This window comes from Platalea leucorodia, assembly GCF_965183815.1.
Source record: "Platalea leucorodia genome assembly, chromosome: 2".
In the NCBI taxonomy this organism is placed as follows: Eukaryota; Metazoa; Chordata; class Aves; order Pelecaniformes; family Threskiornithidae; genus Platalea; species Platalea leucorodia.
This window is the reverse complement of record NC_138824.1, coordinates 46,365,925-46,389,024: the sequence shown is the minus strand read 5'-3', so window position 1 is coordinate 46,389,024 and position 23,100 is coordinate 46,365,925. Positions and strand designations below refer to the sequence as shown.

Here is a 23,100-nt window from a genome sequence, read left to right as displayed (position 1 = left end):
GACATATATTAGAGACCGTCCAATATACCAGATCACATTTCACTGAGAAGAAAGGCTTAATTGAGCTCTAGAAGCTTCTTCCTCTTCTTTGTCAGCCCAAAATTTGAGATAGTTATAACCAAAGAACACTAACAGTGCATTCTCAGTGCTGATCTGTTCTCAACTAGAAACACCAAAATATTTTCATTGAGGCAGTGGAACATTCCAATTTTGTAGTCAAACCTTACTTGAATCACAGTTTGGAAATGGATGCTATATTATGATTTTGTATTGGCTTCTTCATTCTCTGTTATTTGAGGTCAGATGAAAATCTGGTTTTCCTGTCCATCCAAGTTGGTGAAGGAGATAACCATAGTCATCTGTATTCAGCCTGGAGTATATGACCCATAAGAGCTGCTGCCTCCTCATTGGCTGTGAAACTGAGGTTAACTAATTTGCGGGAAATTCCATTGCACGTCCTATTGAGGGAAACATTATCTTTCAAGCTATGTAATGTAATTCAGGGTAGTTGGAACCAACGAGAAGAAAGCAGTCCTAATTTAGCTGAATTGGAAGGGGCACGACTGGTACCAGAATGATTGGTCACTAGCATGTTTTGACTGTTTCTACTGTCCTCGCATGACTGAACAAGTAGCTAGCATCACTTGCAAAAAAACCCACCAAACCCAAAAGCAGGGAGTGGTTTTTTGCATCCCTTCGTAGATGGCTAACCCCCTTTTTAGGGTTGCTTTATCCTATACAATGCACCTTTCTGTGCTGCGAGGTGTACCTCTTCCCAGATTCGCCAAATAAGAAGGCACAGCAGCAAAGCTCTTGAAAACTGCTGTGCACTGTAAGGGAGATGTACATGTTAATTGCTATGCCTTTCTGCGTTAGTCACTTCTTTTAGTCAGAGTGCAGTTTGTGTATGCTCCATGGAAGAACTGACTATGGGGGTGTTACAGGACAGTTACTGAACTGTTGTGCCATTGAGAAATACTCCAAGCAAAGAGGTGCTATATCAGAAAGAAGACTCGGACAATTAAGTTTTTCATGATGGTCAGAAATGAGCATAAGAGAACTTTTCATCTGTTTTTTGTTGTATTGTCTGTCAGTGGATCTGATCCCTAAACAGTTTATAGTTACAGCTTGAAGTTTTCTGTTAACTAGTTAGCTGCTGCAAAGGGGAAAAATGTTCTTTCCAGGCCTGTACATACCCAAATCTTGAGTGTGAGGAGTTCTTCCTCTAAATTCAAGTTTTTAATCCAAGTTGTAGCCAACCCATCATATGATTTTCTGAAGTAACATTTTGGGGTAATAATGCAAGGACCCCTAATTTGCAAGGCTTTGTTTATAGGCTTGCCTATGTTGAGAATGCTGTCAGCAGTGGTTCAGCCTTATATTTTTACAAGGACCTTGGAAGTCTTAGTTTTGCTTGTTGAGAGAAATCTAAATCCTTGGGGTAACAGGATTGTTACTAAGCAAAACCTTGCACATTTTGGAGCGAATCACATTTGAAATTCTTTGTGTGCTTCTGTGTTTTTTAAAATTAGCCTTAAAATAAATACCATTTATTAAAATAGATACTTTCTTTAGGGGAAAAAAAAATTATTCGTGCACTTAGCTATTACCTTTCATTACCTTTTCCTGAATTTATTCTTTCCATATCATTCTGTGCTTATGTTAAGTTAAAGATTGAGTCCATACTTCAGTTGATACTTTTTTCAGTTTTATGTGTGGAGTTTGAAAATAACCTTCCAAGAAAAAGGTTTTATACCCCATGCATAGAATCTCTGCAGTTCTTAAAACAAGAGACCAAAAGGATGGCTTACATTTGTTCTCTATGAGACAGGTGCCTGGTAATGTGTTTGAATGGTGAAAAAATCATAGTGAATAACAACTGGGAGATTTTGGGAGCTGTAGTAAATCAAACTAGTGACAAGGACCATCTGATCTAACCTTCCTGTGAAAAAGGGAGAAACTATTGAAATAGCTATTCGAAAAATAAAATAAAGAAGTAGAAAGATCTGTTCTTTTTCTGTTTTTAAATGGCTGTTTAAACTCTTTAGCTAAGGAAAATATCGAAATTTTGGCCAAAAAGCTGACTAAACAGAATGTTACGGTAGCGTAAATGAGAACTGGTAATCCCAGGCTGATCAGTTACTGGAAATGTTAAATTTGAAAAGGCAAAACCCTTGAAACTTGCAAGAATGAATGGGGGTGGGGGGGAGACGACGGACAGTTAAAAGAATGGGAAGATTGTGCTGAATATTGTGTGGTGTAACAGAGATCTTTCCAAGACTGAGTAAATGTACTTTTAGGGAGTTTTTTTAACATCATGATTTTATTGGTTATAGTAAAAAAAAAAGTGAAGTTATACACAGCAGCCATGGGAAACTAGCAACAAACTGTAACTCTTAAGACTGCCATCTTGTCACTAGCATTTCGGAATCTGTTAAGCCTATTTCTTTTTACTCTTTGAGAGCTCTGTTCCAATTTTTTCTTCCTTACTATCTTCCTTTGCTTCTCTTAGGTTCGCAAATTTGTGGCCAAGGACAGTGCAGGGCTTCGTATCCGTAGCCACCCTTCCCTTCAGAGTGAGCAAATAGGCATAGTGAAAGTCAATGGATCCATCACTTTCATTGACGAGGTAATTAATAAGACATTTCTGTTAAAAATTGGGCTAAGATGTAAAATTAATTCATGCAAATAATGTTTTTTTCATGTTTAGATGTTGACATATACAACTTAAGACTTAAGAGGATAAATTGCAAAAATCTAAATATTTACTAATTTAGTTTTTCAAGCTGTCATTTCCTTTTAATTTACTTACTTGAAAACCTGTGTAACAAACTTCTGAGACTCTGATATGAGTAAACAAATTTCCTGGAGTTCATCTTAATAATAATATCTCTAAGGATTGAGCTGTTCATGACTTACTATTTCAACTCTACACACAAATTCAGATGTAGGTGTCATTTTCACTACATCTTTCACTTACACTTCTGAAAGATCACTAGTGTGTTAGACTACTATGCATGTATTTTTCTTACAATATAACTTCATATACAAGGAATATTTTTGCAATTTGCTAAGTTATATCAGTAGTGGAAAAATGGAAAGTGGGGAATTTATGAAGCTTATGAAGGCTTGGCTTTCTTTCCTGTTTTCTCTCAAAGCAACTCCTATTATTGCATGATCTGATCGCACCTTGCCTTCTAAAAAGATATGCCTTCCATTGCTTTGAAATTCTGGTTTTGTCGATATTCCTCTTTTCCTCTTCTTACAGTCTATCAGCATAGTGAAGATCATTACTTCCTTGCTACTATTGTCTGTTTGTCTGAAGTCTGTTAATCCTTACTAGCTACAGAACAGTTACAGGAGGGCGTGGCTCGTTTTTGTTGCTTGTTTCCCATAGATCCACAATGATGATGGTGTTTGGCTGAGGCTGAATGATGAGACAATAAAGAAGTATGTTCCTAACATGAATGGTTACACTGAAGCCTGGTGTCTCTCTTTTAACCAACATCTTGGCAAGAGCCTTCTGGTACCTGTTGACGTAAGTAAAGGTGCCTTTGAAAAATATCCAAAAGTACACTCTATCCTCATTACAAGACTTTCTTTAATTAAGGCTGCAAATGAGTCCTGAGGTAAACAGTATTTTAATTTCCAAATACTACCTTATATGTGTTTGCATTTTTGAGGGCTATTGTGTAATGAGGGTGGAGTGTAGAAAGGTACAAGGCTTTTTCTGTTGAAGTCTCTTCTAGAAGGAAACTAAAGTGCAAGGACTGCTATAACAGTGTACAAAAGTATGATCATAGTAGATTGTGGTCTGCACCAGGTGTTTCTGATGCAAGATGTCATTGTCGGTAAAGTGGCCCACTGATGCCGTGATTTCAGAAGAGGCTTGCAGCCTGCAGTGAATCAATGTAATTGAGGCTTTTAAAAAAAACTTGAAAAGTTCCTTAGGCTCTGTTGGTTTTTATGTATATTTTTTGTGAGTTTTACACCTGAATCCTTGGGTTATTAATTTATTAGCTAAGCAAAGAATCCCAGAACATCAAGACTGAGTAAAAAATTGGATTTATAGTAAGAGTAAGCATAATTTATCTGAATAACTTTAATGGTGATCACTACCACTACAATTCAACGGTTACACCTGTAAACAAGATACAGTTTTACAAAAATTTAAAAACACGTAAAGAAAAAAGGATACTAGCTGAACGAACGTTTCTCAAAAAATTTCTGAAAATGCAGGCCTTTCTGGCTCCCCTGGCTTTGTGCGTTCCCCCAGAGTGCGCAGTACCTTCGTTTCTTCAGGGCAGAATGTGAGACCCAGATCTAATTGCTAATACAGCTATTTAGATCGGATTTGTCCTATTTTATGAGTGAGCTGTTGCTGCAGTTGAAGACAGTTAATAAATATTTGGCCAAATTAAACACCTGCAGCCAGTAATGTCACCCTGTTCATGTTTTCTGATCATAGAAGAACTGAGATATTCCTGGTTCCAGTGAAAGTGGGCTGTTTGCCAGTAGCCAAATCTGGCAATTCATAAATCCCCTGTGGCTGCAGCCCGTGTTCTGACAAACACTGTTATATGATGTGGCTAGATCTTCTTCCTATTCTCCTTCTTGTCTATAAATTTTTTGTTGATATAATTCTATTTGGAGATTTCTTTCAATGAAATCCTTATTTTGGGAAGTACTTTAATATTGCATTTGGGAAGCAAATTATTTCTGTACTCAGTCATCAGTCACTTAAACACTATGACGATAGGCATATTTATCTAGCTTGTTGTAGAATATACGAAAACATCGAAAAAATACATGCTTTGCTTAAAATCTTGCTTGTATTTTTGGCCTTGGAAATTGATACTCATTAGAAAATAGCTGTAGTGTACTTTCACAAAGCGTTTATTGTAAGCCTGGATGGGTATTATATTTTGTTAGATTTTATTTCATTTTTTTCTATTCCTAATAGAATAGAAATTCCTAATTTTACTTGCTGAGGGGAAAAGTTTTCAGCTCAATAGTCATGTACATGGTTAGCAAGGACTTACTGGTTGGTACATTTCAAATGGCTCTAGTACACACTTAGTTCTAGAGCAGAACATACCCTGTGGTCTCCAAGAAAAGCTTGAAAGGAAATGGCTGTCATCAATAAACTGAGTATTCAATCTTGCCAATATAATCTTGATAATTCAAATTTCATTTTAATAAGTAGGTCAGGTACAATGAAATCTGAAAAACAGCATTTAATTATCATACATTTCACTCTAAATGCTTCTGTTCAGACAAAACGTTATAGATTTTTTTTTTTTTCCTTAAACAGTGCTGTGAATTAGTTTTGATACCATTTGGACTATTAGGAGTTGGTAGACAGTATTAATTTTCTTTTAACTAACCAGTTATATTACATCCTTAATGGCACAAGGTAAAAGTCGTATTCTTTCTTAGCTTCTGATCAGTAAGCAGCCAGTGGCCAACATAGCAAAAGTCTTACAAAAGCAACTATTGTAACAATGTAGCTATGTATAATGAGAGATGTGTTTTGAGCTAGTTTCAGATGGAAGGTTTCTTTGCATCTCTCTCATATTTTCAATTTTATGAAAGGACTTAGCATGTCCTGAAGCTATTTAATTTCATTATGACCGTATTTAAGCATTAAGATTTGTTGGTTTGATTCATAAGAAGAAGAAGAAAAATGAAAAAATGTTCTCTAACTTTTTCTTTCTTTCTTAAAGGCCACAAAACAAAAGTCAAGGTTCAGTGGCTTATTTTTGAATGCCTTAGTCTTTAAAGCATGCTATTATAGCATTATGCACCACATAACTTGATGAAAGTCAATAAAATCTTCTGGAAGCTCCTGATTTTTGTAACACGGCTTAAAACACATTTTCCTGCTAAATCATGATCACATAAAGTGATACTGCTTTCTTGGTAGAAAGTTTTAAAATAAAATCTCTTTTAAGGTGATTACTGAGTTGAAAATATTAAAAAATATATGTCTGTCTTTCTCTAAACTGTCTGAGAAAAGAACTGTATTTTTATAAAGTTGTCAAATTTGATTGTGCCGTCTTCTAAGGGTGAATGACCCATGTGGCAAAAAACGTTAAATTAAGCAATAAATGCTAAAGGTTCTGTAGGTGAAATTGTGAAATAATCCATATCTGCTCGTCCTTTTCTGGTGATTTGGGTACCTGAATGACATGATGAGCAGAACGTAGTAAAAAAATCTGTTAATATGCAAGATTTTTGGAATTCAAAGCCATTCTACCAGTATTGGTTTTCAGAACAAGGAACCAGACTGGAAGAAGTCTCTCATGTGACTGAAAATACAAATGGAAAATAAAGTGGCTGAATTAGTCATTGTATTCCCTGTTCAAATGAATGTCACTTTTGAATGAATTACTTTTATTAGACTCAATTTTTATTCAACTCATGAGTATGCAGACTTGGCAACTCCAATTACATAACTTTGTGACATTTAAGCATACAGGCTTTTTCTAATTATCCCTTAAGTAAACAAAATCTCTCAGTACATTTTGTAAAATATATTTAAGGTATATATTTCAAAGAAAGCTTGAATTCTTCTATTTCATCACTGTATTAATGGAACAGTGAACAAAGAAAAAAAAAAGTAGAATTTTTCATCAGTGTTAATTTCAGCTCTTATTCTCCTGGCATATATATACTGTATTTATGTTTTATGTTTCTTCGTAGACATTAACCATATATTTTATGATAAAGCAAATACTGAGTATGTTAGATCTCCTAAATACACTGTTTCTGTATATTTCGATCAAAGCGATTATAGTTAAAGACAAATGATCATAGGAAATCAGAGATCCATTATAGTTGCTAAACTATTTATTTGAGCTGTGGTCATTTACCTTCTTAAGAAAATCTGTATAGTCAATTCTTTTCATGAGGAGCTGCTACATAGCCATTGATCTAAAAATTGAGCATCCAATCCATTGTAGGTAATATGAGACTATGAATTTAATAGATGGTGATTTGGGATAAGAGTATGAGTTTTAATAGATTGTCATTTTGCATAAGCTGCTTCCTTCCCTGGTAGTTACTTTTCTTTCTGTCTTATAACATTCAGTTAACTGTTTTTGAAAAAAATATTTGTTAAGTTCCTTACATGGACAGTTATATGTTCATGCTTAAACACAGTACTTAGTAGAAAGGTACATACAGCATAAAACAGTACACACTAGGAAGAGAAATAAATTTATCTTTGTTAAGCTGTGGAACTTGACTTTTCAAAAATCATATTCTAGATATGCTTTTGTTACTTCATTTTAACTGTCAAACTTTTATTTTAAGGAAGATTGTACCCTGCTGCCCAGTTATTATTACATTCCCCAACCACCATTGGCAAGCAGGATTGAGAAACTGCAAGTTTTTCAAACCATTATTGCATTGGAAGAAAGAACCAAAATTAGTATGTAGGCTGCAGTGTTTGATTACAGAACCTCAGAAAGCTGAATGTTCTGTGGAAATGTTGAAGGATATTCACAAGAGATTTCTACCATCGTTTTAGGCATGATGGAAAGCAATTGGAGAGTAAGACTATGTTGGGTAGAATGTCAAGATGGTTGTTTAAGATAAGCCTTAGCTTTGAAAAATAGTATTAATTGAGATTTTAAATGCTGCTTAATGGTCTGCTGATTTTTGGTGGCAAAATGAAGAAATCGATATTTAATTTTTTTATTTCTGAAACTTAAACTTCACTGGAAAAAATTTTTTTTTAGGTTTTGGAAGGGAAAGCTTGAAAGGAAAAAATGAACTAAATCTACAGATGATAGCATAAGGACTAAATAGAAAGCTTGTATGTAGTAGTTTCTTCAGAATGAAAACTTAATTCTCAAATACATGCCTGATCTAGTCATCTAAACTGGGATACACTGTGCTAATAGCCAGGAACATCTAAAGTTCCCAGAGCAAAGGAGACCTTCTAGTTTGACCTTCTCAGTGTTGCTAAGCCAGCGTGGTCCCACTTCACTGCTGTTGGTTTCTTTTTTGTTTTACACATATAGCTTTATAACAGTCAAAAGCGGATCTTTGAAACAATGCTTAAATATTTTTAAGTATGGATAGTCCACGTTTCTCTGTACAGTAGAAGTCTATGACAAAATATGAGATATGCTGCAAAGTAATATAATTAGTCCATTAAACTACATTGGATGCCTATGAAGGATACTCTCATTAGGCAAATGTAAGCTTTTTATAGTTGTCATAGTTTTACGTCAAATTGATAGGCCTTTACTCTGCCAATCTTCCTATCTAATACCCTCCCCACCTTCCCCCGTGCCCCAAAACATAGCTCACTAGTGCATTAGTACCTCTTTCAATTTTCAGTAGAGATACTAAATTCTAAAGGAATGCTAATGTTTGACAATTTTCCTGGTTTTGTCAAAATTGCAAATCATTTGCATTACTGAAACTTGATGTAAGCAGAAGTTTTGCAAACAGTATACAGCTAGATGATTTGCTTCTGTCATGAGTTAGAAGTCTGGATTTACTTACTTTTAACATGTTAATGTTTTTTCAAGGAATACAGAGGAGGCATGCCAAGACTGTTTTGTACTTGTTTCTGCTTATAGGGATTCATTGCCTTTTCTTTAACTACTGTTAACTTTTAATGTGACTGATGTCCAGGGATTTCACTTGGTTGCCCGATCAGGATGGGGATAGGAAATAAGATTTTGATACCTCTGTTCATACAGATAAAATGGTGGCTTTGCCAAAGGGATTCTGTTCTAAATACTGATTATTAATATGCATGTACTATTAATTCTTTCATTTGACAGGAACAGTAAAAATGTCTTTGAAATGAGTAGAAACCAGTTTATGGAGAAGAGATGGCTTCTTTTTTCATGTTTTCCAGTGATTAAAAAATGCTGTCCTAGCTGTTCTGTGGGAGGAAAAAATACACAGAACAGCAGTGCTCCTTTCTATAGTACGAGCAGTTGGTTATAAAATTAGGGAACTCTCTCTGGCAGCTCCATTTGGTTTATAATAATTCATAATAAACTAGTAAATGCATTGTATATTTTATAAAGCTAATAAAATCTTAGTGATCGTTTTCCTTACAGCACTCTGAAATTTTTGGCTCTGGTAGAGAGTGCGATTTTGATGTGCAAACTGATGAAATCGTTCTGTGCAAGTGAATTGCTTTCAACAATAGTGAGCTTAGCCCTTCTGCATCTTTTCAGTTCTGACCTGGTGACTAAAAGTCCGTGTGCAGTTGTCCTACAATAATTGAAATTATCTTTCAGAACAGCAGACTCTCTTGCTATACAACTGTGGTTTGTGGTGGGACCAACTATTGTTTCATTGTAACAGAAGTGGGGGATTTTTCTGTGCACAAAGTCTCAAGCTTTATGAGAAATGTCTGGCTCTTAATTTCAGTAAATGGCATGACACACTACATCCATTTCGAGCTTTTGACATACTAAACTGTTTTTGTTTAATGGATGATTTGCCATGGTGAGCAATGGACTCAGGTGACTTGATTAGGAAAACAAAACTTTCCCCTTTTGCAAAACATTCTACCAGTAAATTTACTTGTGGAGAAAGTTTGCATTATAGTACCTCGAGCTTCTTCCTCCAATGTTTCTTTGTTCCCATTTCTTTGTTGATATATGTCTTTTTTTTAAACTTTGTTGCTCAGAATGTCTTTAATGCTAGCCAAGGAGTAAGGGATTTGGACTTTTTTTCATGGACTTCCAAAGCTTTACCCCCTAAGGTGAGTTAAATGACAGGAACAGTCACATTGTATCTCATGTTTTCAGATTGTACCTTATGACTCAACTTTACGCTAAATATTCTTTGAAGTCTGTTTTACTTTGAATTATTTTTACAGGAAATAGCAGATTTGCATAGAATGCTGTATCTGTGTCTCTTCCTCTAGGATGAGAAAAAAATACCAGGGCAGATCACTGAATTTTCATTAATTCATAAGTAGCACACTTCTTTTTTTAAACGAACCAAGTTACAAATTCAGAGAGATGGCCTAGTAACATAATAAAGGCTTTCATTCTCTTTTTAAAGCAGAATGTACTAGTAAAGTTTTTTCTGTTATTGGAGGGTACACATTAAGTTGCAGCATCTAATAAGATGATATTTGTATGAGTAAAGTCACAAATACTTAATAAATACTCTGCCCGTTCTTAATCTTTTTTTAAAATTATACAATTATAGGAACAAGTTATGTTATGTACAGTTAAGCAGTTTAAATTATCTACAGGAGTGCTTGTCTAAATCTCTTTGCAGCCCTGTAGTCATTTTGAGAGCGAGTTTTTTTCATATGAACTTTGTAATGAAGGTGATACTTGCTGTTGCACATATTGGTTTAGAGATTCAGTTTTTCCAGTGAATTTTTTTCCCCAAAATAAACTTATTTATTGTTATTTCAAGATCTAGACAATGTTTATAAACTGTCTTTAAAACATACAGTTTTTTTTTTTTTTTTTCCTCGAACCAGTTTACCTCTGCTTGTATTAACTTGCTTTGAAAGTTATGTATTTGCAGAACAGATTCATTTCTGTGTAAAGGCTTCTTGGTAAGACTGCTGTATTACTCCAGACATAGTGCACAGACTTCAATACCAAAAAGTTGAAAATATGATAATTAAAGAGATCAGAGGAAATGGCATTAATTAAAAAGGAAATAACATAAGCAGAAGTTTGGTTTAAAACTGATAAAGTATTCTTTTACACAGCAGGAAGTGAACTGCTGGAAGGTGTTGCTACAGGAGATTGTGGAGGCAGAAAGTATCAGCACATTCAGAAATTAAACAAATTTATAGAAATCAGATTCATAAATAAAGACTAAATAAAATAGAGTATACTCTCTAACATCCATAATAAAAAGATTTTAAATGCCGTTGGTATATAAGTGACAGGCCACTCATAAAGACTTGTATGCTACTTCTAAACAGCATCTCCTGTTGCCATTGCTGAAGACAATATACTGGACTAGCTGAACCACTGGCATCATCCTGCAGGGCATTACTTAGTTCTTAACTTTCAGGTGTTCTTTTAAAAGCACCTGTGACTTGCATTATAAGCATAATAGAGCTTGCTCCTGCTTCTCACTTGCTTTCTTCTGATATAAATGTCCGTTATGTTACTCCCATCCCTCATATTTTTCTGTACAATAGCCCTTTTATTAAGCTACGGCCAGCTGAAAAATCGATGCTAATACTTACCTTCTTTTAGTAACTAGCCGTTTTTCTTGGTAGGAAACTTAAAAAGCGTTTTCTCATTTCAGATTTGGGTATATATTTCATCTGTAACGGGTATCAGGTGAAATAAATTTGCAGGCCATTTTTATTGTCATAGTGAAAATAACAAATATGCACTAATATTTATACGTGCGTTGAAGAATTTATGGTGTTCCTGTTACTCTTTGTCATAATTTTACCTTTACTCTAAATTAACAGTGTATTCTAAATGTGAAATAAAAAAAAAAGAATAATATCCTTTGGAAAGAGATAATATTCAAATTCCCTTTACATAGCTCCAGTCTTTTTCACAAAATTTCACAAATACAGCAGAAGGAATGAGCATGTGTCCTGATAAATGTCAGTAGGAAACAAGGTCTAGTGAAAGCGGTTAGAGTAAATAATTTGTCTCTAATGGTAGATATGAGATTCTCCTTTTATATAAATGGCTACATTTATACTACTTTTGTTTCAAGAGTAATATGGTGACTTTTCAATTAATGTGTAATTTACTAGTAGTTAGTTGTTTATCATTGCACACTAAAATTAGCAATGTAACTAGTATCTCTTTTAGCTTTGAAATTTAGCTATTGTAGTCTTGAAATTCAAGTATTTCTTACCTAAAGAGTTCAAAGGTATTATTAATAGGTTTTATTCTGTTTTGTTTTGCCTTTTTTTTTTTTTTTTTTTTAATTTCTCAGGAATCTAGGTCTAATACTGATGATTTTTTCAAAGACCTAAATTCACACTGCCCACAGGAAGCAGTGATGCAAGAACAAGATATGCCATTCCTTCGAGGTGGACCTGGAGTGTACAAGGTAGTGAAGACTGGCCCATCAGGTCACAACATCAGAAGCTGCCCTAACCTTAGAGGTATCCCAATTGGAATGTTAGTTCTGGGAAACAAAGTCAAGGCAGTGGGCGAGGTATGGATCCTTGTAGCTTCAGTTCATGTCTTCATAGATACCAGTATATAACAGTAGTAAACGCAACAAAAGAATCTGCCCCTGTACAGGTTTGCTTTTCCAACCCTCATGATAAATACTAACCTTTGAACTTGGTTTATATTATAAATACTAATGCAATTATGTCTTTTGCCTTTTAGATGTGTGCATTGATTGGAATAATGTTAAAATTGTACTGCAGTTACATATGCTTGCTTATATATTTCTGTTACACTATTCCTTACAAAATGTTTCTTGTTCTACTTTTTTGTCATATTCTTTGAAAGAGTTTTGTTTTGTTGAAAAAGTGTTTTTCTAGGACCTAACCAATTAACAAATTATTCTGTTTCTCTGTATTGATTGTATTCATTTGTTCAGTTGCTGAACTGTTGTTACTGTTCCCAGTTGTGGTGTTTTATGGTTAAGAAGGGCTTAAGGATGAAGTGTGTCATGCTATTTCCTAAATATAATGTCAGGAACAAAATTAGTACTCGTACAAACTTTTCATATATAACTTGGTATTACAATTCTACTGTTGCAGCCACCAATAAAAAAGCATATTTTGGTAAATATCTCCTTCAAGTTTTTATTTAGGCTTGTTTGGATGTTCTAAAGTTGTGGTGTTGGTGTTTTGCTTCTTCTGAACATAAACAGGTCTAAGATTTTTGGAAATACTCCTAACTGTAAGTGTGCCATAAATAGTTTTGGTCTTTCAATCTGCCTCAGCCTGTGGCCTTAATTTAAGAAACTTTTTTTTTTTTTTATGTTTGCTTTGTAATATAAAGATTGGAATGAATGTGTTTTTCAGATACTGTAATAAGTTGCTGAATCATGCTACTAAATTATCTGAAAAGTCAATAAATTGTGCTTTTTTATATGTGTGCATCAGGTGACTAATTCAGAAGGTACATGGGTGCAAATGGATAAGAACAGCATGGTAGAGTTCTGTGAAAGTGATGAAGGCGAGGCATGGTCGTTAGCTAGAGACAGAGGTGGAAACCAGTACCTCCGACATGAAGATGGCAAGTTTTTGTTTTGTTTTGTTTTTTAAATGAACTTAGAAAAAATTAAGCAATCTAAACAGGACAAATAAATAGAGAAGGAACTTGAGTTTTAAACAGGTATAACATTAATTTACACTTTTTCATTTGAGTTACTTTACACGGTTGGACTTCAAAGTTGTTTATAAATATTCTTTAAAAGTTTTTTTAAAAGAACAGTTAAAATATTTCCCCGTGTTTTCTTCTGTACGAGTTATGGATCATAATTTTAACTGTCCTTCTTTTAGCTATGGGGATCATTTTTGAATAAGTAATTGTGCGTTTTTGTTAGCTTTCTGTGGTCTATTTTGTGTCTCTGAAAAGCAGAGCAGGATGAATTATTTATGTTCCTTTTGATTTTGTTAAGTTTGTTAATTCTGTCACACATCGTCCTCTTAAAAACTTAACATGTTTTTTAACACTGTATTTAAAATTAACATCAAATTAGTTAATTATTCTAGGTAGCAAAGTATGATTGCTTTATCTTAAAATGCAGAATTTCTGTCCTGATAATTTATGTTCAGATTGGGTAAGACCTAGAAATAATAAAAGAAAACATAAACAAAATGTTAGTACACAAAGGTTTTTATTGCTTTTTTTCCCCTCTCCTCTAATCATCCTTCTTGTTGATCTCCCCCCAAACAGGCTATCATTACTGATCTAAAATATCTTTCTTTCACTCTGAATGCTTCATATGAATACCCTGAGGTATTCTGAAACTGTTATTTCCTTAACAGATAGTCCCAGCCCATCTGGATGAGTTCTCCTGTGCAAGATTATGGGCTACTTATATTCCCTTAAAAGATGAGACAGGGAGTGATCTGTCGGTATTTATACTTCTGGAGGAGATCATCTATCCATCCTCCCTGCAAGTGCAGATTCAGCTAGATCAGGTTGCTCAAGCCCTTGTCTAGTTGAGTTCTAACTATCTCCAGCCTCTTTGGACAATATGTTACAGTATTTGACTGACCATCATGGTGAAAAAGGATGTCTTCAAGTATATTGGTGTTCTCACAGAAGAACAGAAATGCAAGCTCCAAGCTCTGAGGATGAAACTCTGTAGTAGGATTTTTACAATCCAATGCATTGGGATACCATCTTAGAAACTTTCTGATGCAAGTCCTATGCCTTGACATGCCTGGTTTATTCTTTTATAGATTAGTTTATATAAGTAGGGTGAGGTGAGATGTCTCTTGCGCATCTAGCTAAAGCAGTTTAAGTAGTTATTGGTGCAATTACTGAAATATTTCCATCTATTCTATCTTCCTAGTCCATCTCAGTACCAAGTAAAACTAATGAGTTTAAGCCACATCTGAAAAAGATTTAAACTGCTTTTATTTGCCATGAAATTAATTAAGAATAGTCTGTCACCAGTTTCAGTGCTTTGGCTGGAGGGAAATAATTAGCATTTGGAGGAGTTCCAGCTAGATTTGCAACTGTCTATATTTTTATCCGTAAATAATACCATCTTTCAGATTGCTTTTGTATTTTCATTATTTAATAAAATGATAATGAAATTTTCAGGAAGAGGCAGGATTTGTCAGAGACAGAGCATACTGAATACAGACAAGTCATACTGAATGCCCCAGTCTGTAGGCAGATATCAGGATACTTTAGCTGAAACGCTACAGCAAGATCTAGAGTTGCCTATAATTCAGAAAAATTCTAGATTCTTTCTTTTTTGAAGTGAGTTTCAATTTCCAACCTTCTCCCCAATTTTTTTTTTTTTTTTTTTTAAATTTGAGTATATGTGTTATATAAAAGTTCATACTCTGAAATGCAGTTTTGGCCTGAAATACAATTTTCTAAAAATGGCTCTTAGAGGTGTGATTTTCTTTTTTATTAAATCCACATTAATTTTAGTACGTTTACAAAAGGAAAAGTTGTTCAAGGTGCCAACCTGAGCTTTTAACCTGCATTTGGGAGATTTCATGTGAATTATTTCGTATAGATCATCACTTGGAATGGTATTTCTGACCATATTAATTCAGTAATGTCTCCCTAAATCCAAATAGTCAAGTGGATTCTGTGTCTCATTTATCTTGGCTCTTTAGTTGTTATGGATATTCTGAAAGACCCCAGATTGGTTTTAGTTGGAGGTCTTTTTAGTACCATACAGAAAGCAAAACTGTAGTACTCGGTATCAGATACGAATAAATCTGTCAGGGCAAAAAATGTCTTATGTCCTCTGAACTATTATGGGGATAGCCAGGATTAAAAGTTTATTGGGTCTGAGTTTGTCACTCTGAAAACTATCTTTTCTCCACCCTGCTTGGTCAAATGTACTTAGCAATTGCTGTCCAAAGAATAAACATTGAATTGTGTGATGTTACTGAAAAACAAAGTGTCAAGCCTGTTCCTAAGTGGCATATGATGGCAAAGCTGGCAGCAACTCAGTCAAACATAAACAGTCTGCATGGTGTTAAGTCTTCTGTCTTTTTATTTTTAGAGCATGAGCTCTGAAGAAGAGATGTGCTTGTCTTTCTGAAGAGAATTGAGTAGAGTGGGAGAGTGCTATCTGTGGGGAAAAAAATATCGCTCCTTTGCCTTGTGACTCATCTTTCCAATGTAAATCAGTTCCTAAGAAGGTCTAATTCTGAAGTGGTGTGTTTTTTTTACAGAGCAAGTCCTTCTGGATCAAAATGTTCAGACTCCTCCTCCAAGTCCTTTTTCAATACAATCTTTCAGTAAGGGGACAAGCTGTAGTAATGGACAAGGGTTTGATTATGGCCTTGGAAATAACAAAGGTATGTTTTTACACTCACATTTTAAAATATTATGTTTTTCTTAACATTGCTCATATTTTTGTTACTCGTTTCCTACTCTTTTAGGCACCATCAGGTGTCCTCCAAAAGACATAAGCAGTAATGCAATTAATTGCAAGGTGGTTTACAAAACATGTAGTTAATGTTGTAACCGCTTTTTTCTCTGCTTTAATTCCACTCAGTTTAAGCACTCTGTATAAAAAGGATCATCATAGTGGTAGTCACAAAACTATAATGCAGAAATGAAAAATAGATATTTGTAAAACAACATATGAGAATTATTGGATGTGGAAAGTACGGGTTTTAAAATGATCAGAAGCATTTGTAAACACTTCTCACCTGTCTTGACATTTTTTAAGTGCCTTTAATGGGATGACAAGATAAAAGACACCATTTGAGATTTAAGGTGTAAAACTCAACTTACCTTTCAATAACGTAGATACCAGTTACAAATGCTGGGAAATAAATAAAACCTTGTTAATTTTACTGACATAAAATAATTGTTTCTTTTAACCATGGTTTATTTTGTTGGCAAGATGTAAATGTATATAAGCCATCACAATAAACTCAAACTGCCTGCCTTCCGCTCATTCATTGATTAGGTCTAGAAGATTTAATAATATAGAAGGGACTTTGCTGAGGCAGATGTCCTTGCGAAATATTACTGAAATACAGAGCTTTGTTATTCTACTCTTATATTGCTGTACTCTGTATGTGCCACTATGAACATGGGCTTGAGGTGTACTATGTGTTTTCAACACCAGCATATATTCTTAGTGGTCTCCTAAATAAAATAATTTGATTTACGACTTGTTTTAAAGGAGAAGAAATGAAGGAAAATTATACCTAAATGTTCTAGTCTGTTATTTTCATAACATGAAATAGTTTTATATAATTTCACAATGTTTTACTGCATGAAGAAGCAGTTCATACTTGTCCATGCATTGCTATAGGAAACCGTTTTTTTGGACAAAGGCTGGAAAAGTTGGAAGTGTTTTCCTTTTATTTTACAGGGCTTTTTATACAGAACTGCTTTTCCCAGTTCAGCCATACTCATTTCAAAGTAATGGTTGAATCACAAAAGTGAAAGTGTTTAAGATGTTCAGCGTGTGAGGCAGTATTACAGCTTTTCTCTCAATGTTAACTGTATAATAGTGCAAAATTATTATCTATTCTTTTTCTGCAGAAGCATATTATGAAAAGCATTTTTTTCCTGTGTTGTCCAAAGACAAAATCTTGGTGATCAATATGCTATTTTAACAGGCATCCCGGTTCTTGAAGACATTGTGGTTCTTTTTGCTATGTCCTATCTTAAACAGTTTCTAAGGTGTTTCTCTGGGATATTACAGTTACAGAAAGTTTGGAAGCTACTTCTGACATTGAATTCCATATCATTTTATACGCATTATTCTCTTGACATACCCTCAAGCTGTGATGTTTAGTGTGAGTGAGCAACTCAGCTAGATTACTTTATTCATTCCGTGTGCTGTAATTCCTTCTGAATTGCCCAAGAGTGGAGAGTTGTTGGCAACTATACTGAAAGAAAAATTACGATATTTTCCCAAAAATAGAATTCTTCAGCTGTATCATTACTTTGTATATAGTCTTTTTGCATTCTCAGGTCTAAGATGCTTTGTGTTTTGTGGAAAATAAAAAACTGAAGGCACAAGCACAATCTGTTAGGGGAATTTCTGAATGAAGCAGTTCTTTCGAAGGTGCTTGTTTGTCAAAAGAACTTCTGTAGGGATGCACTAGTTTCAATGAAAATTCGGTCACCATCTATGAACATTTCAAACTGCTGGTCAAACGTAAAGATCCCCGTGTAATAGGTCTGTGTTTACAGTATTTCCTGCGAGGCAGAAGATAGAACTCCCACAATTATTCTGTTTGATTTAGCTGTGTCTTCTTTATTCCAACCTTCTACATGGCAGGCAAGTCTTCAATATTCCTCATGAATGGCCCTACGCCCCTCCATATTTAATTACTGTGGGCAGATGACTTTCAACCTCTCCTCAGATGTTCTTCCCTGTAAAATAATTACCCATTTTAGGAAACAGGCCTCTGTAGTATTTAAGAATAATAGTGCTTTGTCAAACATGTCAATCACTTCTGGGTTATTAAGGTAGGAACAATTGCTGCCCAAGTAGTGATTCCAATATTTTTAAGGTATACTTCTTCCAAAACAGTGGAATAAAATTGATTTATTGATACCTGTAGACGATTATTTAGAAAGGCGTTCCAGCTATTTTCTAGTATTTTTGTTCTCTCAATTTTGAAACGAAAATATCAAGAAAATAAGTGCAAATCTAATTTTGGAGTTCCTGGGTAATGCAGGGTCCCATACACCCACTAGTGTTTCTCTAATTCCACGAAGACAATTGCTAATCACCCAAAAATGTTGTAAATTCAGTGAGTTTTAAATTCTTCATTAGCTGCTAATTTTTTTACTAGGATTTCTAGAATGCTGTCAAAATTATATGAATTTGCAGAATACAGGGATGCTGTTAGGATTTGGTTGGTGATGGTTCAAATCTGAGATGCTCTCAAACTCTTGGTGTCTCCCAGGTCATATTACTAAGTATACTTCAAGTTATAACATGGTGTGATAATCTCTGCCTTCTTACTGTAGGCTTCATGTATTTCTAATGCTCACATAGTGTTTTTTGAGAATTGGCATTCAGAAATTGAAATTGTATTTTTAACGTGCTAGTCTTTTGAAGGCCTTCATTTGCCTCACAACAAATATATGTAGTTCTTCAGAAAATCAGTTCCAGTTCCTAAGTGGTACTTTTTTTTTTTTTTCAAATTATCTTCAATCTGATCGTGAAAAACAGCATGACAGAATGCTTTTAAAGATATTTGCAAAAACGAGCAAATATTTACCAAAGCCTTGGCACAGAAATACACTTGCCAAAGCCTAATTACATGTTATCTTTCCCTTCTCATCAGTTTTTCTAATCTTTTTCTGCATGTTCTGTTGCATGTGTGTATTATTGTAAATGCTAGGGATTTCTGTTTTTAATTTGGCTGCTCTTCATTTTTTAGCAAGGCGAATATAAATCTCTATTTTGAAATGTTTTAAATAATTGCAGTAAAATACCCATGGTTCTTAAAAACCCTTCTTGTACTTTTCAGTAATTGCCATGCATGGAGTGAAATTTTTATGCTTAGCCACAACCAGAGTTGCATGTGGCTAAATACGATTCATGAGCTTTCTCTATTATCATCATTTAAACTTTAATTGAGCACCATTTTACTCTGCCTTTCTGGAGAATGACAAGTAACAGGTTGTAGTTTTGACTGTTTTGCCCACTACAGGTGACCAACTGAGTGCCATACTGAATTCCATTCAGTCACGGCCAAATCTCCCAGCTCCTTCCATCTTTGATCAAGCTGCAAAACCTCCCTCTTCCCTAGTCCACAGTCCATTTGTGTTCGGACAGCCCCTTTCCTTCCAGCAGCCTCAGCCACAGCTTCAGAGTAAGTTTGTCAGCCTTACCTGCCTCATCAGTCCATTTCTGCAGCTTTGATGTTGCTGTTCTCAGTTGCTTACCAGCTACTAATCATCCCTCAGTGCACCTTTCTGCTTTTGTTTTGTTAAGTTTTTCATGATTCAGAAGCATGTGAGATAATGCTCCTAAAGAAGTAAACTTGTTCAACTTTAATTTCTATACTGACAATACTTTGCTTTCGTATGTGTTCTGCAGTGTAGATAAGTCATGAAAGTGCATTTCCAATATTGTATGCAACTCTGGGTTTATAATTAAGGTAAATATTTTAAATGGTACAAAATGTTGTTAATTTTTTTAACATCAAAAAAGGACTGCAGTAAATTCATAGTTATTAAATTTTCTTACCTCCTAAATTCCTACTTTTGTCATCACTCCTAACTTTAGGGATGTAGCTGGACAGTGGGAACAACTTGGCACTACTCATAAGAAAGGCTGTGGTAGTCTTCTGTTGGGTGTTCATAAGATTGGCATGGACGTGAAAGTTTGCACCTAGAGGTGAATAGCAGTTAACCCGATTACTGATTGGAGGACAGGAAACTGTTTAGTTTTTGACTAAGGAAAACTAAAAGCTCAGCTAAATCATGATGGATTGCAGATATTGCAGTAAATTCTTCCTTATGTACAGAACAGGTATAGCGTGGGTCATGGGAGTACTAGTCTTCTCCTGTCTCCCATAAACTGTCCTTCAGAAGTGCCTCAGTTCTTTCTTGTGGGACCCTGTCGGTCAGTTCAGTCTCTATGTCTGTGCAGTCCTGGATCTACCCAGCTCAGCTGATTGAAGTGACAGTGACATGCTTCATGTGAGAACTAGATTAAAATCTCTAATTCACTTTCATAAAGACTATCAGAAATATTCTGACAGTGATCTTCTGTACTTATACTGGACTTAAACCAACGTCCTGAAAGCAGAATATTCCAAAACCTACTCGGACAAAACAGGTGACTGCCAGTGGCATCAGTGCACCATCATTGAGAATTTGTCAATTGTATATTCTTTCCCATCACTTTTAGTTTTCTCCTCTTGTTCAGAGTAGTAAAGTCAGAGTTTCTTTTTCAATTTTGCATCAAAAATAACCCTAATTGTCTTATTTCAAACTTCAGATGATTTGTCCGTTAGCATTTAGATCTGTATTGTGTGAAAAGAAAAGCTGTCAACGTTTTTTATTGGCTGCCCAACAAGATCTTGCTCAATGGATTTGCCTGTCCAACAGATGTAGATAAACTGTATTCAGTAAGCTACATCCATGATCTGTGTGTTAACAAGGATCCCTGATTCAAAAGGAAGCCTTTTTTGTCAGATAGGGGAGCACTGGTAGTCTACCAAATAAAATAATAATGAAACTGGAAAAATTTTTCAAGTTTGTGTCTGATTTGGGATCTTAGCTTAGTATACGTTCTCAACCAATATGGTTATTTGCCCTTCCAGCAGGGCAAAAATCATCAACCAGAACTGGTATACTGTTGCACTAACTGTGACTTGATACAAGGACTTTGTTCCAAACAGTTTATTATCTAATTTAAGATTTGATGCAAATAATGTAAATTATGCATAAAGCAGGGAAGTATTAACATTTTTGTTTTCACTATCAAAATTTAAGAATTATATGGGGGAAGATTTCCTGTTTGAATTTCCTTAATCTTTTGGAAATTTGTTAATCCTCCATTTACAAGTTCATCCAAATTCAGAATATTGTCAGGGAGGCCTGTAAGACTATATTCATGTACTTGTTCATTTAATAGTCAAGGAAATTATCAGAGATATTTGAAACTTAAATAAGACTCCCTAGATTAAATATTTTCTTTTAAACAATTATTCTGTTATTACTATATTTCTTGAAACTTTACATATTAGAGAGTAGTGGATTAATTTGCAATACAAGATTAATTAGAATAGCAAGGCATATATGCAATAAAAATATTTAGACAGAAAAGTTCTACTTGGGTCGAATTCTGCTATGTGGTTTTTAACCTGTGTTTAACAGCTATAATAGAACTGTAGCAGAAGCTCTTTTTAAATGTGCAATTTTCATTCATTATTTCCAAAGCACTTTATAGCCTCCTGTTATCAAACATGTAATTAAAAGTTAAATCCATTAAACAACATATCCCAAGGCTCCACATCAAGTCACTTGGATTTTTGCCCTAGACGTGCTTAGTTTTAGTTTCAAATTACGTGCTCTGTCTTTAAGTGCTTCCTGCAGTAAAGTTAGATCTAAAAATTGAAATCAATGTTTATAGTCAAGAACTGGTATATTTAAGGGACTAATGATAATCTAATAGTTGAAAGAAGTGATGCCAGCCTAGATTTCCATGGCTGCAGAAGTTATATACTAAATACTGGTTTTGATTGAAAGTCTGCCTAAATAGTTTAGTCGACCACTTACATTTTCTGTTATTCCTCAGATATCTGTCTTCCTGCATGATTCTGAGGAAAGTTAGGATCATGCTGAATGTCGTCCAGAATTATTTCCTTAATTTAGGTTTTTATAATAGGAAGAAAAATGTTGGTTTGATTCTAAAACATACTCTGTGCCAGTGACAGATTGTAGTTTTTCTTTAGAAGAGTTTGTAGCAAGCTGTTCTTTCTGAGGAATGGTTCCTGTGCTTGGGGTTTGGTTTGGTTACCAAATTAATTTGGGGAAGAGGGAAAGGGCTTGTCACAACCTTTTATCTTCTGATACAGTGTCTGGTTATTTTTTTGTGGAAATACTACAGTTTTGGACAACCACTTCCTCAGATATAATGCTTGAAAAAATGAGAAGTGTCTCTGTTTTCTTTTCACATCATAGATGGGTAAGCTAACAAGAGTCCTGTGTGTTTTGTCAAAGAATTTGTTACAGAAGGGATATTATAAAAAAGAAGGGGGAACTATGTTACTCAGTTTCGTGTTATTTGCTAGAGCTCTAGGATGGGCTGATTGTTCTGTCCTACTTAATTCCTTTGCTAATTGTCACACATGGTCACACAAGGGAAAAAAGCTGAGAGTTTGTTTTCTTTTTCACAGGGACAGACAAAATTAAGATGCTCTTGTCATGTATTTTAGTTCCTCGTCAATCTTTTACGCAGCTAAAAGTCCAACAAAGCTACAAGAGATGACGTAATCTACCTAGAGTTCAGGAACAGCTGTATTGACTTGGAATCTTAGCAAGGATTTTTTTCCAGAAAGAGCACAAGTTTATGTATGTTTCTTCTTTGATTGTTTCAAGAAAACAGTCTCTAATTACTCCAACCTGAGTATGCTTCCTTCTGAGAAGTTTGTAAGATCATCAGTAACAGGTATTTGCTCAGGACTGCAACCTCCCATAGCTGCAAAATTATTACTGGTTGCTTGATTAATTTGTCTCTGAACTTCATGAAGAACACAGAAGACTCACATTTCTGCTTGGATTCTGAGTATAGGTGAAGTGCAGGAACCTAGAGGGTCAAGGAAGATCTTGTTTCTCAACCTTCAGTAATGTGTGCTGGGTCATAAAACTCCTTAGACGTGACAAGCCAGGGAGGCAGGATCTTGCTATGCTGTCCAGCATCAGTAATCAAAATTTCACAGTTGGCTGTTGAACTCTGAACTTGGGGAGGGAAGTTTGAGACCTTGCAGTCTCCAACGTTACACCTTTATGC

At 34.8% G+C, this 23,100-nt stretch overlaps 1 protein-coding gene across 23 annotated transcripts in view; it reads left to right on the top strand.

The window, feature by feature from the left end:
* The window catches only part of MYCBP2 (MYC binding protein 2), a 209,429-nt gene that overhangs the window by 140,251 nt on the left and 46,078 nt on the right, over positions 1 to 23,100 (top strand). For 11 of the 23 annotated variants that reach the window (XM_082304029.1, XM_082304014.1, XM_082304023.1 and 8 more), the window contains 7 exons: positions 2,513 to 2,629; positions 3,398 to 3,538; positions 9,668 to 9,742; positions 11,923 to 12,147; positions 13,055 to 13,187; positions 15,827 to 15,952; positions 19,265 to 19,450. In XM_082304029.1, coding sequence (XP_082160155.1) covers positions 2,513 to 2,629; positions 3,398 to 3,538; positions 9,668 to 9,742; positions 11,923 to 12,147; positions 13,055 to 13,187; positions 15,827 to 15,952; positions 19,265 to 19,450 — 1,003 coding nt within the window. The remainder of the gene's footprint in view (positions 1 to 2,512; positions 2,630 to 3,397; positions 3,539 to 9,667; positions 9,743 to 11,922; positions 12,148 to 13,054; positions 13,188 to 15,826; positions 15,953 to 19,264; positions 19,451 to 23,100) is intronic. The other 12 variants (XM_082304025.1, XM_082304012.1, XM_082304027.1 and 9 more) reach the window with 8 other exon arrangements.